Below are 15,941 nucleotides of genomic sequence, written 5' to 3'. Positions count from 1 at the left end.
CCCTTAACAGAACAAGCTGCCCTCCTGCCTGAGGAAGCATGACATACAAGAGACAAGGGCTTTGCCTCTCCTGTCAAGAGAAGGTACAACAGCATTAACTTGACCTTCCTTATCCTTTCCTCCAAATATGCAGCTGTTGAGCCAGTAACCTGTTAACTCGGTATCAGTTCAAACACATACAAAGTCCTGCCACGTGCCCAGCGCTGTGCTAGGAGAGTGTGTGCCACCCGAGGATCAGAAATATGGGAAAACATGCAGAGAAAGGGGTTCCCAGGGCCACCACCTACTACTCCCTTCATACTGCACTTCAGCAAGGAGAACATGCCCAGGCTTACCTTTGCTTTTCTATTTCTGCTTTAATTTCATCTGGTGGGGAAGAAAGAAAGGCATGTTAGGAGTATGCAATATGTATATTAAAAAAAACAAATATAACAAAATACTAAAAGCTATCTAAGTAGGGGGATGATGATCTTTTTCTCTTTCCCACATTTTCTGTAAGTATATATACTTTTTCTTTAGCACTTAAAAAAATTGTGGTAAATATGTGTAACACAAAATTTACCACATTAACTATTTTTAAGTGTACAGTTCAGTGGCATTAAGTACATTTATATTGTGCTAAGTCATATATAATTTTTATGAATTAAAGTTAATTTATAAACCTTTACCATGGAGGGTACAACAACTACATGGTTACAGTTATGGAATAGTGCCAACACTCAGAAGTCACAGTCTCAAAGAGAGATCATCTTATTTCCAGGAGAACAAGATTTTGTGCCATTGAGACAAGAACATCCTATATCTAAACACGCCGGACTCCCCCACAGCCACTTAGTCAGTCGAATGCATTCCTACATGTCAGGCTTGGCAGGCTCGCGGTATTATCAAAGCAGGCCAGTGAAACATGTCTACCTGAATGCCATGTATTCAGATAACCTCCAAAAGGCCAGCCTTCTTCACACAATCTCTTGAGAGCCAGTGGTTTGGATATGGCATTAGTTATCCTAGCAACCCCAGAACACAGTTCTGGAAGTGACAAGTTTCCTTTTCCTGGACAACTCTATTCTAGACTGACCTTTAGGAAGTGAAAACCGAGTAACTGGACTCACTAGAGGTGGCAATTTTAACCTTCAAGCCACTCTTTCAATGTCCTCTTACTACACACATAAGAAAACAGAAGAGGAACACCAGATGACTAATATCAAACATTTCGCTCATGGACCACAAGGCCTGTGACACACAGGTTCTGCTAAAGAGAGCTCTGTGGCATGGTTCCTGCTCCTCTGGGACAAGAATCCACTCAGGAAGTAGCTCTGGCCTCCTCTAGCTGAGGCCCCAGGCTGTGGGAGTGGCCCGGGAAATCCAGCCCAGGAGGCTGGTGGCCAAGCTTTCAGCTTGCAGAAATCAACATGGATAATGTCAAGACTCTGCTTGGTGGTAATATTATCTGTCACTGTGTGACGTGTCAGAGGGGCACTGATGCCGGAACTCAAATGCAAGGGTTCCTTCCAGTCATGGTTACCTTATTAGAGTTAAGTTTAGCTGTTAAGTGTATCTGAAGCAATCAGGCATTTGTTAGAGTCTGTGCTGACCTCTGAGCTCTAAAATAGTCTGTTCTAGAATGCCACTGGTGTCAACCCACCAGTTGACAAATCAATCACCAGGATTGCTACTTACTCACTGAGGCACTAAGGGTAATCAAATCAAAGACCTATGGAGGCCAGGCAGGAAACCTCCTGGAGAGACACAGGTGGGTAGAAGACATCAGCGGCAGGGAGGACCCCCTCCCCACCCAACAGGGCATGGAGTACAGCAGAGTCTCAGTCCCAGCTGATTGAGCCCAGAAGTGCCCATTGTTCTGATTTTTTCCAGAAGTCAAAATCTGGATTTTAAGCGAAAACTCCAACTGTAATTGGAAGTAATTTCAACTGTTTAAAAAAATTATGCTCAGGGACTTCCCTGGCAATCCAGTGGTTAAGACACCACACTTCCACTGCAGGGGGTGCTGGTTCCATTCCTGGCCAGGGAACTAAGATCCTGCAAGCCGCGAGGCATGGCCAAAAAAAAAAAAAAAAAAAAATTATTCTCAAATGAAACTCGTTTGCAGGCTGTCCTGACCTTACACTACCAGTTTGCAACCTTTGTCTTAAGGGAGAGGGAAGAATCAAGGAGAAAGAAATTCACTGGCAGCGGAAAACTAACTGCAGGGGATAAAGGACTATGACCAGCACAAGGAAAACAAAACATCCCCGTTTTATACAAGCAAAACGTTGCCAAAGAACAAAGAGCAACTAAGGAGCCAGAGGACCAGGGTTCGAGGCCAAACTCTGCTATATCTTACAGATGAAGAGACAAGATCCAGAAAGGTTACAAGTCAGTGAGAGGTGGAGCTGCGACTTGAACCCAGAAAATTAGGCTCCCAAGCCTGTGTTCGTAACCTCTTGGGTAACTTGGCTCTCAAATAAGCATGTCGAATTACTCCGTAACCTGTAAGTGCGAAACAATATAAACACTGGTTTTGCATCATTAATTCAAAGCGTGAATGCTGTGATGTTCGTACTGCTCTGTAGTACGAACATCCCTCATCCAGCCTCGGGGAGCCTATTTACAACCCAGGCTCTGGAATCTCCCCACCTCTTTTTCTGGCCTGATGGGACAGGACCACAGGAAGGTGCACCCTGGTTTTCCGATGGGAATGAACAAGGGCCAGTGTGACTTGAGCAGGGCAGGGCATAGCCCTCCACAGTGAGCAGTACCTACTGCAGAAGACCAAGAAACTGCGATCTTCACAAAACACGTGATCACAGATTTCCTTTAGTCTTCTTAATCTATACTTAAGTATTCCCACAAGTATGAGGAATTGTTGCACTCTCTAGAACATTCTTTGTTAAAGAAAAAAAATGTGAAAAATCCTCTCCACAAGGCCCAGTAGGGGTCCAGATAAGGAGAAGCCCCTGGAGGGCAGTGGAGGAGGGGCCTGAGCAGACCTATGTTTGGACAGATCCCTCTGGCTGCAGTTTTGAGTATAAAGAGGAGGGTGGACAGCACAGAAGCAGGGAAGCCAATCAAGAGGCTGCTGCTAATAACCCAGGCAAGCATTAGTGGGGGCTGGGGCCAGGGCAGGGGCAGAGACGATGAGCAGGAGCCACAGGAAAGCTGGAAATGGCTTGAGGGTAGTAGTTCCATACAGTCTGACCCAACAGGTGGCTTCTAGATATATTTGGATAATACAATATTTTTTTCCATTGAAAAGAGGCAGGGGACTTCCCTGGCGGTCCAGTGGTTGAGACTCCGTGCTTCCACTGCGGGGGGCACAGGCTCGATCCCTGGTTAGGGAATTATGATCCCATATCCCACATGCTGCATGCAGCGTGGCCAAAAAAAAAAAAAAAAGAGGCAGGGAAAAAACAAACAAACAGGGAAAAGGTGTGTGGCATGGGGTCCCACAGAACACTTGACATAGCCTGGTGTGGTGAAAGACAAGAAATGGGTTGGAAGTTCCGAAAGAAAATGGACATCTATTAGCTGAATGATGCCAGGTAGTTTATTAAACCTCCCTGAATCTTGATGTCTTACTCTAAAAAAAATGAGGATGATAAAAAGCAGCCCCATATGCTCCAGAGACTGTAACTAGGCAGTTGGGTGTAGGTAATTCTTTTAACAAACCCGAAGTATTGATGGCTAAGGCAGTGTCAGGCATACACAGGTGGTCAATAAATGTCCGTTCTCTTGCTCTTATCTTAAAACAGGAGTCAGTAATAGTGCAAAATCTCTAGTGCCATCGGTGGAACGACGGAAAGCCAAGGGAAAGAAGAAAATCAGTGGAACACAAATCATCATAATAACTGCTGACATTCGCTAGGGGCAGGTGCCCATTTGGTCCTCCTTACAACTCAGGAAGACAAGAGACTCATCTCCTAACCATATACAGTGAGGAATCTGGACACAGAGAGGTGAAGTCACCTGCCCACAGTCACAGTAGGAAGTGCCACTACAGGATTCACACCCAGGCTGTCTGCTCCAGAGCCAAAGAGGAGGATGGGTGAGGGAGGAGGAGTGGGCACACTTGCTCCAGTTTATTGCCCTGCCTTTTAACATGCACTGCTCTCCCAACAGCCAACTGGGCAATTAGCAGCAATAAATAAGCAGGCTGGAAAGGAGCCAGACCTGAGTGGGGTGGGGCAGCTGCACCTGAAAAGCCATGCTGTCTTCCTGGGAAATCCTTCCTGGCCATCGCTATCAGTTAGGAACCTCGGTTCACACCTCCCCATTCATCAATGACTTTGGCACCAGCTCACATTCTCTGCTCCACTCCCAAGCTAAGTCCAACAATGACCACGACCAAGCTCAACAATGCCATCCCTGGTCAACCCCCCAAAGCCCCACGACATCCCGTGGAACCTTCACCTCCCCTCACACATCTGATCTGCATATCCCTCTCTACTATGCAAACCAACACTACCCTCAGTTCCTCCTCCACCCCAAGTCAGCCTGGCGTGGCTGGCCACACTCTGAATCTTGTCCCTGTTTGGAACTGTGCTACTTCTAGCTGCTGCCTGTTCTCCGCCCACAACCTCCTTTCCTTCCAGATGACCCACTAACTGCTCCCAGTAGGACCCTTCTTTGGCCTGTCAGACCTGACAAGGCCAAGAACTTGTCAGCTTTCCCCTCTTTTCATTTTCCAGGATGGGTCCCATTACAGGATTGTTATCTGAATGACAGCCAAACAATAGGCTTGACTCTCTCTGACTTTTAGTCTTAACTTCTGGCAAAATCCAAAACTTAGATTACATGACCCTCTCCTCTGACCTGTCTCCACCTAACGACTAGACCTCTGACTACAGGGCAAGTTGGTAGGTCTATAAAGGCCCTAATCACCAACCACAATGGAACCCTAAATACTGCCAGTTAAGCTCACCACCTCCAACTCTCCACAAAGACTACTGCACATTTCTCTACTCTCTTCAAATACCCCATCTCTCCCTCCTAGTCATCACCATTCATCTTTACTCACAACCGATGGAGCAGCTTATTTCATGCAGAAATTAGAAGCAACACGAGGAGATTCCCTCAACTTCCTGTTGGCCAATCTACAAACTCACCTACTTCTGTACCCAGCCTGCACTCTCTCCTGCTAGAAAACAGTGTCGAGCCCCTCCAACTCTGCAGTCTCCCATCCCTACTGCCTCCTGAGGAACTACCTAGAATCTGATCACTTCTCATATGCTGGACCACCCCCATTACCCCATACCAAGCCACCATCATCTCCCACCTCGACTACGAGCCTCTTTCTTAACTGGTCTCACAGCTTCAGCTCTCACCCTTCCTCCCGGCCCACATCTTTGTCTACACAGCAGCCAGAGGGATTCCCTTAAAATGTAAATCAGATTACATCTGCTCAAAATAGATTATCCATAACCATCATAATGTAAATCTGATTAACATCTGCTCCTTTGCAAAAAATGTCACTGGCTTCTCATCTCACAGAGTAAAAACTCACAATCTTGAACTTGGCCTCCAAGCCTCTAAAACATCTGGCCCCCTGCTATCCCTCTGATCTCACCTCCTACCACCCCACCCCCAGCTTACTTGTTGCCTGTCCTGTTCAGGGCCTTTGCACTTGCTCTTCCTGCCACCTGGAATGCCCTCCCTTCCCCAGATATCCACAAGACTCACTCTTCCCTTCCTTCAGATGGCTGTTCAAATGTCACCTCTTCAGAGAGGCCTTCCTTCACCACCTAAAACTGCCCTCCTTGTGATTCTGGACCACCTTACCTGCTTTATTTTTTCACTTTACACCGATTTTTCCTAGTTTTTCATCACAGTATTTATCACCCTTGACATACTTTGTATCAATTCACTTATTCTCCATCTTCCCCAGTAGAATATAAACTCTGTGACAACAGAGACTTCCGTCTGTTTTGTTCACTGCTGAATCCCCATTATCTAGGAATTCCTAGACAGAGCAGGCACTCAGTATTTGCTGAATGAATAAACTGTCCTTTCTCTTTCTTGCATTATTTAACCTCTCCCTTAACTGGCTCCCTTCCCAATGACATTTAAACAAGTTCAAGCCTCTTCTACCTTTAAACAAAGAAAAATATAAAACCAAAAACTCCCACGATCCACATCTCCATCTTCTCCTTCACACCCCAGGCAAAGCCCTGGAAAGAGCTGTGTCTGTTTCCTCACCTCCCATGCATGCCCCAACCCATTCCAGTCTGATTTTCACCTTCACTGCATCAGCAAAACAGCTCAAGCTAAGGTCACCCATGACCCGCATGTCTCTAAATCTGATGGGCAATTTTCCAGTTGCCATCTGACCGCCTTGCAGCATTTGACCTGACTGACCTCCCCCTCCTTGAAATTTTCTCGACTTCCGGCTTCATAAGCACCCGTTTTCATCCGCCCTCTGCTTCTTGTCCCATCTCTTCTCCATTTCCTTGGTAGACTCAGCCTCCTCTGCCCAGCCAGGTAGGCCAGGGTTCCTCGGGCCCAGGCTCTCCTGCCTCTTCTTTTCTGTACACTCTCCCCCACAGGCCTTCGCAGCCTCAACTGCATCTTCAATTCCCACCTGGGCTCGGATGACCCCCAAATCTTGATTTCCGGTGCCGGCCTGACTTATGAACACAAGGCTCGTACACCCATCCACTTCCTATTCCACCTGTCCAACTGGATGCTCAAAGGCAGGTGAAACTCAACACATCCAAGTCCCAACTCAGATCAAGCTCCTCCACCCACCTCTCCCTAGATGGTCTTCCCACTCCCATCTAAAAGAACTGCACCACTATCCATCCAGTTGCGTGAGTCAGAAACTTAAGAGTCAGCTTTACTGATCCACTTTCTCGTGTTCTTACCCAATCCATCACCAGGTTTTCTTAGTTTTACCTTCTGAACAAGTGGGGATACATTCACTTTACTCTGTTACTACTGTCACTACTTAAGTCCAGGCCACCAGCGTCTCTCCCTTGGATGATGGTAACTGCCTTCTCACTGGTCCCTGGGCAGTCCCTCTGGTTTTCCTCGAAGATGTTCTGAACATAATGGCTAAAGTGATCTTTCCAAAATACAAACCTGTTTATCCCATCACCTTCTTCCCTGTTTAGAACTCTGCAGTGTTATCTCACTGCTTTTGGTCTAAAAGTCAAACTCCTCAACATAACCTCCAAGATCTTGCATGGTAGGACCCTGGACTACCTCTCCCACCTTATCCCCAAAACCTCTCCCCCTTCATTTGCCATGCTGCAACCACACAGTGGCCTCTTTTAGTTTCTTTTTAAAAAATTATTATTAAAGCTTTTTAAAAATTTTGAGGTAACTACAGATTCACAGGCTGTTGTACCTTTTAGTTTCCGTAACCGTCATATTCCTCTCTGACACAGGGCCTTTGCATATGCTGTTCCCCCTCCTGCTGCCATAATGCCTCTCACTCTAACCTATTTAATTTTTATTTATCATTCAGCTCTCAAGACTTCCTCAGGGAAGCTTTCCTTCATCCCTTTGTCCACTCCCCTTGTGGGACCAGGTTCCTCTCCTTCATAGGAGTTGTCAGGTTGTTAGTATGACTCAGAGGACATGATCATCTGAATAGTCCCCTTCTTCCCCATTAACTGCAAACACCATGAGAACAGGGTCTTTGTTTGTTTTGTTTTCCTTGCATCATGACACCTGGTATGACACCCAAATAAATATCTTCTGAATGAATGTCACCCTGGTTTAGTCAGAAGGACTATATAGAGAACAAGTATGCACTGACTACTCCTTAGGACAGAGGGAAAATTTAAGAATTCTAGGTCCTAGCACAAGAAGGCTGTTCTCCCCACAAGTCTATAAAACCTAATGAAATACCTAATAAAAAAGCTAAAAGACTCATTTACAACCAAGACAGTAAACCCAAAGAAGCTTCTTATAGGAAGGCTCCAGGAATGAATTCGCAAACAGTTAAGTATTTTCTAAGATAACCTTGCTGGAAAGAAAGTCAAGTATTTTCCAGGCAGGCCCCCTCAGCCTGGTGAGAAAGAACTCACTACAGCTCTGAGCTATTTATATGGGAGACTCCATGTACTTGCTGATTAAGCACACGTTTTCACAAGTTTGCTCTTTTCCGTAAAGAATGGTCTCACTGTTTTCCCCAGCACTGCTTACGGTTTCCCCTGAGATTTACAAGTACAGGACAGAGCTCTAAATTTTTCCAACCACTTGCCTCACCAGTGTCGAAATGTCAGAGACCAGCAAAGATGTCCATAAACCAAACAATAAGGGAGGCAGGAAGAACAAGTATTCAGTTCCTTCTCCTTTAAATATGGTAACACCAATGCCTCTGAATTTTAGTAGGTCATTTGTTAGGTGCCAGATACGGTGTCAGTTATTTGTTGCGTTAGTTCATACAACCTTTACAACAATCCTGTGGCACAGGCATTATCACCTTTCTCATCCCAGGAAACCAAGGCTCCGAGAAGCTAAATGATTAGTCCAGGATCACAAGACCAATCAATAAGCAAAGTTTCAAACACAGCTCCCAATGAATTTTCTGCCAATCCAACAAATAAATGCTTTTCAATAATCAAAATTCAATTTTTAGTGCTGCTTCTAGACAGAGAACCTCCTCCTGCAGAATCACTATAAAGCTTTTCAACAAAAAGTAATGTCAGGGTCCCAAGTCCTATTATTTCTCAAAATTTTTATAATCTACAGCACATATAAACAAGATGTCTAATCAAAACACCCGACTTTGCTAACATTAAAGGTTTTACTTTGTGTTTCAATTGAAAGCCTTACTTTATGACAATTTAGGGATATTTTTGGTATTTTTCAAATTTTGCACTTACGTTCCTCCTAATAATGAGAACAGTTATTTCAAACACATGAGTTAGAAGAACAACAACATCGTATGCAGGGAAAAGCCATTTACCATATATTATATGGACATGTGAATGCTGAATGTTTTTTGTATATTAACATGCAACTAAAATTTATGAATATACTCCCTTAATTGGCTTCATCCTAATGACATTTAAACAAGTTTGAGTCTTTTCTACCTTTAAAAAAAGAAAAAGAAAAAACCAAAGAACCCCCATGAGCCACATCTCCCTCCTCCCCTTAACAGCATAGCCAAACCTTGGTAAAGAGTTGCGTGCGCTCACAGTCTATTTCCTCACCTCCCACTCACACCTCAACCCACTCCAGACTGGTTTTCACCTTCAGCGTGCCACCAAAACAGCTCAAGCTAAGATCACCAATGACCCACATGTCTCTAAATCCCGTATATTAAACAGAGTAGCAAATCTAAAAGTGGATTTTATGATTTATATGTCAGCTACCCGTTGCAGTTGTTGCCCACCTGGATGTGCAGATGTGGGCAAGTTGCCCTCTGAGCTTTGGTTTCCCTTTGCCTGCTGTACCCAAAGACGGACATCAATCACACGTCACAACTCCAGAATGAATAGAAGAGTTTACTGCTGATGTAGAGAGAGGTCATAAATCAGCAAGATTTAATACCTCAAATGAAACTCATGGGAAGCCAGCTCTTTAACTTCATTTCTTTCTTCCTGTTAGTCCGTAAATTAAACCAAAGACATAAGCAGTAAAAAGCTGCAGAGAAAAAGCTGTGATCTTTTTGATTAGAGGCTTTCAAATACTACATCTCAAAATTCAACTACAAAAAATACGGTCTCTTTACTTATTGAATGCTCTACTTACTGAAACATCACCAAAAGTTCACTGCATAGAAACTTCACTGCCAATACAATGATTGTTTAAGACTCCAATGAGTATTTTATACAACATAAGAACTTTTGTATGGAGGAGCAATGGTAGTAATAGTTAAGATCTTGGGCTCTGGAGCCAGACTGCCAGTGTTCACAGCCTGGCTCCACTGCTTCTGGTTAAGTCACGTCAGCCAAGTTCTTAAGGCCTTCGATGAGGATAATAATAGTAAGAACTAAACTGCATGTGAAGCGTATGGCACGGTGCCTGGAACACAGAAGTGCTCAGTACATGGTTGATATCATATAGCTATTATATAACGTGATTTAAAAAAGTCACTCACTTGGGCTTCCCTGGTGGCGCAGTGGTTAAGAATCCACCTGCCAATGCAGGGGACACGGGTTCAAGTCCTGGTCCGGGAAGATCCCACATGCCGCAGAGCAACTATGCCCATGGGCCACAACTACTGAGCCTACGCTCTAGAGACCACGAGCCACAACTACTGAAACCTGTGCGCCTGGAGCCCGTGCTCCATAACAAGAGAAGCCGCTGCAATGCGAAGCCCATGCACCGCAAGGAAGAGTAGCCCCCGCTCGCCACAACTAGAGAAAGCCCGCACACAGCAACGAAGACCCAATGCAGCCAAAGATAAATAAATAAAATAAATAAATTTATTTAAAAAAAAAAGTCACTCACTCAATTGGGTGATAATGATGCGTCAGAGTTAGGTTCATCACTATATAATCACCCCACTCTGGTGAGGGATGTTGGTAATGCGGAGACCATGCACGAGGGCAGGCAGGGAGGGGAATATGGGAAGTCTCTGCACCTCCCAGGCAATTTTGCTGTGAACCTAAAACTGCTCTAAAAATTAAAGTCACTCAATTTCGTATGAAAAACATAGGTATGTTTAATGACAATTGGCAATTACAGAGCACTCAGCCCCTACTTGGCACTTTGTGGGTCTTAAATTATTAAATAAGATACCGAATCTCCTACCATATATGAAGACTACTGTGAAAACAATTCAGTTAAAGTTTTCAAGATTTCCAGATTTTTCCACACCATTCGAAACCACTCAGCTTATTTTCTCAAGTCTCTAAACTTGATAGAGTTTAAGGACAGAAATATAATTTAAAGAGACCATGTGAGAGAATGGCTCTTAAATAAGACCGCTGTGAAAGGGAGGTTTAAAAATGTAATTATGTACCCCAACTGGAGGGCTGAAAGGTTCAAGACTATTAATATATATAAAAACTTCATTAAGAAAGTAAAGAGCAACAACGTCCTTGGGGTGATGAATACTTTCACAGGCGCTTCTGATTTCTCAGTAAAGGCTGGAAGGCCATGATCCTCTAATTGGGCAGAGACCCTATCTACGCATCTGGCATTTAGTGAAGATGAATCCCTGAGATTACTCCAAACCTATTCCATCCTGATAATCACTGTTTTTACAAGGAACAACCCTTGTCTTCATTGAGCTTAGTGAGTTAACACTCTAATAAACACAGCCTTTCAGTCGTGTAATTACATTCCTATTTATTGCATCTACAAACCAAATAGAGCAATAAGTCATTCTTGAACGAGGAACCAACCTAAGTTAACATCAAGCCAGGGTGCTTAGAGTGTCTTGTGGTTTCTCACAGCTTAAAATAATAAATAACAGAGCAAGCCTTTACAGAGCACCTACTACATGTCAAGTTTTTTGCACACGTCAACTATCTTTTTTTTAAAATAAATTTATTTATTTTATTTATTTATTCATTGCTGTGCGCAAGCTTTCTGTAGTTGCAGCAAGCAGGGGCTACTCTTTACTGCGGTGAGTGGGCTTCTCATTGCGGTGGCTTCTCTTGCTGCGGAGCACAGGCTCTAGGCGCACGGGCTTCAGTAGCTCTGGCTCACGGGCTTAGTTGCTCTGCGGCATGTGGGATCTTCCCGGACCAGGGCTCGAACCCGTGTCCCCTGCATTGGCAGGCAGATTCTTAGCCACCGCGTCACCAGGGAAGCCCCCTAACTTTACCTTTATAATAACCCCATCAGGAAGCTATAAGATCTGTCCAAGTTCACAAAGATAGCAAGTAGAAGGCAAGGGATCTGAACCCGGGCAGTCTTGAGTCCACAGAACACACTCCAAATCCCTACACTACACAGCCCCTGCATCCCTGATCCCCTCCCTCTAATATGCTACAACTGGTGGAAGGTCACAGAAGCTGTTTCCTGGAAGTGTTCCTATCGTTCAAACATTTCAACTTTGAGCAGTCACTTACAGCTCCTCTTTTCAAAATGAGTAATAATCTATACATGGCAATCTCTAAAATGCTCACCACATTGCAATGTTTCGTACACAGGCTTGTTTCAGCTACTTTTACTGGACACAAAACTGGGCCTTGAGATGCAGAGTGAAATATCACCAGATACTTTGCTATATGCTTTCTTCTGCAGTCATTTTTATTTAACAGCAATGACACACAAGTACTGTCTTAAAAAAAAAAAAAGATGGCCAGTCTAACACTTTACATAGGTTCCCTTGTAATAATTAATTTGATGATGATGAGCCACCATAACAGTTTGCTATTCAATTAACCTGTGGTCAGATTACTTCCTTTATAGGCTATTTCTTTTTTTTCTTAAATAACATCATATGGGATATTTTATTTAACTCGTCTATATTGTTTGACAAGAAAATATTTTTAATGGAGAATTTATATTTTCAGTATAGGCTATTCCTTACAATTCACTACCAAAACACTGAATGTGCATTCCACAATTTGGGTTGGAAAAATCTGAATTTCTCAACAAGGCATGATCCAAAAAATATAAAAAGCTCTCAATGTTAAGGCCCTCTATGACCCATGTGACGATTTTATACGTAGGTTCCAACAAAGTGATATACAATTTGCTGAAAATCTGATGTTAAGTGTTCTGAAGGGGGAATGAAAACTTCTCTGCCAAGTAACTATTTTGAAACTTCTGCAACAATTCACTTAAAGTAACACTAAGAGGATAGAATGCAGGCAGATTTCCAAGCAGAGTTGTAAGTACCAGGCTTTTGCCTAACTACTGCTTTGTAGTGCTTATCCTGCATTCCTGATAAAACAATATCCAACAGTTAGCCTTGGTTTCCTGAATAAAAAAGCTTTACAAATCTAAATTTCAGTAAATTCCTCTAATTGATCCTGAATTTCACAGGACTAGTATGTTTCCAGATTTTCTCAGCAGCAACAACCTTTGTATCAATAGTTCTTGATCCTTGAGGGAGTCTCAGACCCTTCTGAGAAGCTGATGAGAGCCACCGCCTTCTTCCCAGAGAAATAAATGCAAAGTTCACAAACCCATTCCTAGGCCCCAAGAGAAGACTCCCAGAATACCCTGCACCAAATGAAAGGAGAAAGGTGATGGTAACCTCAAACTCTGTGACAGAAAATCAAACTTTCCACTTACGTGGTCACTTGTTAGGGAAAACAGGTCTTTTTACAGATTCCAAACCAAAGGCATTGGGGTGATGAATTAACTTGATGCCAACTCTGGTCAAATGTATTGATCCTCACGGCCTAGAACTCTCTTCTCCTGAAATTCCACGTGATGGATACTTCCTGCCTTTCAGTACTCGGCTCAAATGTCACCTCCTCAGAAAGGATTACTTTCTTGACCACTCTATGGAAAGCAGCCCTCAGGCCCTTTTTATCACATCTACTTTTACAAAAAATTTTACAGAAGTAAGGTAATTATGAAAAAATTACTTTTAGGGCTCCCCTGGTGGCGCAGTGGTTAAGAATCCACCTGCCAATGAAGGGGACACAGGTTCAAGCCCTAGTCTGGGAAGATCCCACATGCCGCAGAGCAACTAAGCCCGTGTGTCACAACTACTGAGCCTGCCCTCTAGAGCCCGCCAGCCACAACTACTGAGCCTGCGTGCCACAACTACTGAAGCCTGCAAGCCTAGAGCCCGTGCTCCACAACAAGAAGCCACCACGATGAGAAGCCTGCGCACCGCAACGAAGAGTAGCTCCCGCTCACTGCAATTAGAGAAAGCCCGTGCGCAGAAAGGAAAACCCAACACAGCCAAAAATAAATAAACAAAATAAATAAATTTTTTAAAACTGCTTTTACAAAAGTATTTATTACCATTCAAAAAAATGTCTCATTCATTTTAAAATTTACTTATTCTGCCTCCCCTATTAGAGTAGAAGCTCTGTAAGGGCAAATACCTTGTCTGTCTCATTCCCCATTGCATCCTCAGTGCCTGCCACCCAGTGGGCATTTGATAAATATTTGTTGAGTGGCAAACTAAAAGATAGGATGTTGATGATGGAATCAACGACCAAGGTTTTAACTAGAGATGAATCAGACTTCTCCCCTCTTTCAATCATCTGTGGGTCCATTCAGTCAGCATCTACTGCGTGTTAGGCCCTGTTGCAGATGCAGGGGATCCAGCGGTGAATAAAACAAACAAGTGTCTCTGCCCTCACAGACCCTCTATTTGAGTGGACCGCAAGGAAAGAGCAGATCTCTTTAACACTACAATACCTGAAGGTGCAGGATAGCCCTCTACATTCCCTCCTGGAGGGAGTTATGGGCGATCCCCAAATGAAAGGAAAACATACACCAGTTGGACACTTCCAAAGCAGGCCTCAGGAGTTTCCCTACACCAGCTGGGCAGCTCTTCTCACAGGCTCTGCTCACATGGGGTAACTCCAACCAGCAGCAGAACCCAGGTAAAGAAAAAACTCAGAGCAAGGGCTGCTGCTTCTGAAGGTGACAAGAGAAGGAACCAGGAAATAGGACGGCAAGGAGCCGTGGCAAGAGCCCTGGGCTGGGAGGCTGGAGAGCCAGCCCTGGCTGTCACCAACTTGCTAGGTGACCTTGGGCCAGTCCCGAGCTGGCAGGGCATCAGTTTCTCCCGGGGTATAATAAGGAGGGCGGTAGGGTGGGACTCGGGGTCGTGGGGAAGTGGCGCCCTGGAGGCCGGGCTGAGGCCCCGTGGGGTAACAGCAGGCGTGGGGAGGCCGGCGCGGGGCCGGGCCGGGGCGGCTCACCCACCGAGCGCCACCTGGCAGGCCCTGCGCAGCTGGGAGTGCTGGGGCCGCTTCACCTCCTTGTCGGCTAGGATCTTCTCCAGGGCCCGGGACACGAACATGCTCTTGGTCTGGCTCTCCTGCATGGCCCCGGCCCAACGGGGGCTAAAAGCCCCGCGGGCGGATGGCGCTAGCAGGCGGGCGAGCGAAGCTGAGGGCCCGGCGTCCACGCCGGCAGCAGCCGCGTCCGTCCGCGCCGCCCAGTCAGGAAGCGACGCCGCGGACCCACGGCGCCGCCATGTTGGAGCGCGTCACGTGACCACGTGACTGGAGGGGGCGCTACGGCGTCCGTCGACTCCGTGACCCTGGGGGGCGTGGCCTAGGCTTGGGGCGGGGCGGGGCCAGGTGGACGAGGAGGGGAGGGGCGAGGGTGGAGGAAGGAAGGGGCAAAGTTGGGAGGTGAGTAGAAGTGGGTGGAGGCAGGAGGGCATGTGAAGGACGGAAGAAAGGTGGTGGCAGGCAGGAGGGGTGGTGATGGGGGTGTGAGGAGAGAAAGTGAGGAGAAAGGCCATGAGGAACGTGAGAGTGGGGATGACAGGGTCTGAGAAGAGATGAAGAAGGAGAGATAGAGGTGGAGGAGATCGGAGGAGAGGAAGAAAGGAAAGGGAACAAGAGGACTGGAAAAAAAGAGAGAGTGAGAGATGCTAAAGGAGTAAGAGGAGGAAAGAGAGGAGGTGAGGGAGAGAGAGAAGATGGAAAGAAAGTTGGTGAGTGAGAGAGAGGTGATTAGGGAGTCAGGGGAGGTGAGGAGAAAAGAGAGGAAGCTAGAGGATTGGAGGGGGGGCGGGCGTGAGAGGAGGGGAGGCGGGAAGGTAAGAGGAGAAGTGAGGGAAAAGGGAGGGGGAGATAGGGAGAGAGCAGGGAGGAAGAGGAGAGTTGGGGAGCAGAGCAGAGGAGAGGGGGAACAAAGAGGAGGAGAGGGAGGGAAAGAAAGAGAAGGGGGGGAATTAGGAGGAGAGAGAGGCAGAATGGAAAAAGAAATGGTGCGGGAGGGAGGTGAAGGGGGAGGAGGCGAGAAAGGCAAGGAAACAGGCTGGGAGAGGGAGAGAGCAAAGGAGGGGGGCGTGGAGGGTGGAGGGAAAGGGCGGAGGAGAGAGGGATGGTAAGGAGGTGTATTCACGCACACTCTCCAGAAATGGGATTTCACCACCCCTGTGGCAA

General features: G+C 45.7%; 1 protein-coding gene across 4 annotated transcripts in view; it reads right to left on the bottom strand.

Annotated features, from left to right (window-relative positions):
• The window catches only part of ARFGEF2 (ADP ribosylation factor guanine nucleotide exchange factor 2), a 100,021-nt gene extending 85,155 nt beyond the window's left edge, over nucleotides 1-14,866 (bottom strand). For all 4 annotated transcript variants that reach the window (XM_065892493.1, XM_065892491.1, XM_065892492.1 and 1 more), the window contains exons 1-2: nucleotides 14,746-14,866; nucleotides 336-366 (exon numbers count right to left, since the gene is read on the bottom strand). In XM_065892493.1, coding sequence (XP_065748565.1) covers nucleotides 336-366; nucleotides 14,746-14,866 — 152 coding nt within the window. The remainder of the gene's footprint in view (nucleotides 1-335; nucleotides 367-14,745) is intronic.
• Between the last annotated feature and the right edge of the window lie 1,075 nt (nucleotides 14,867-15,941).

This window comes from Phocoena phocoena, chromosome 15 (assembly GCF_963924675.1).
Source record: "Phocoena phocoena chromosome 15, mPhoPho1.1, whole genome shotgun sequence".
NCBI classification, from domain to species: domain Eukaryota; kingdom Metazoa; phylum Chordata; class Mammalia; order Artiodactyla; family Phocoenidae; genus Phocoena; species Phocoena phocoena.
The sequence above is the reverse complement of the archived record's forward strand: the minus strand, read 5'-3'. Positions and strand labels throughout refer to the sequence as shown.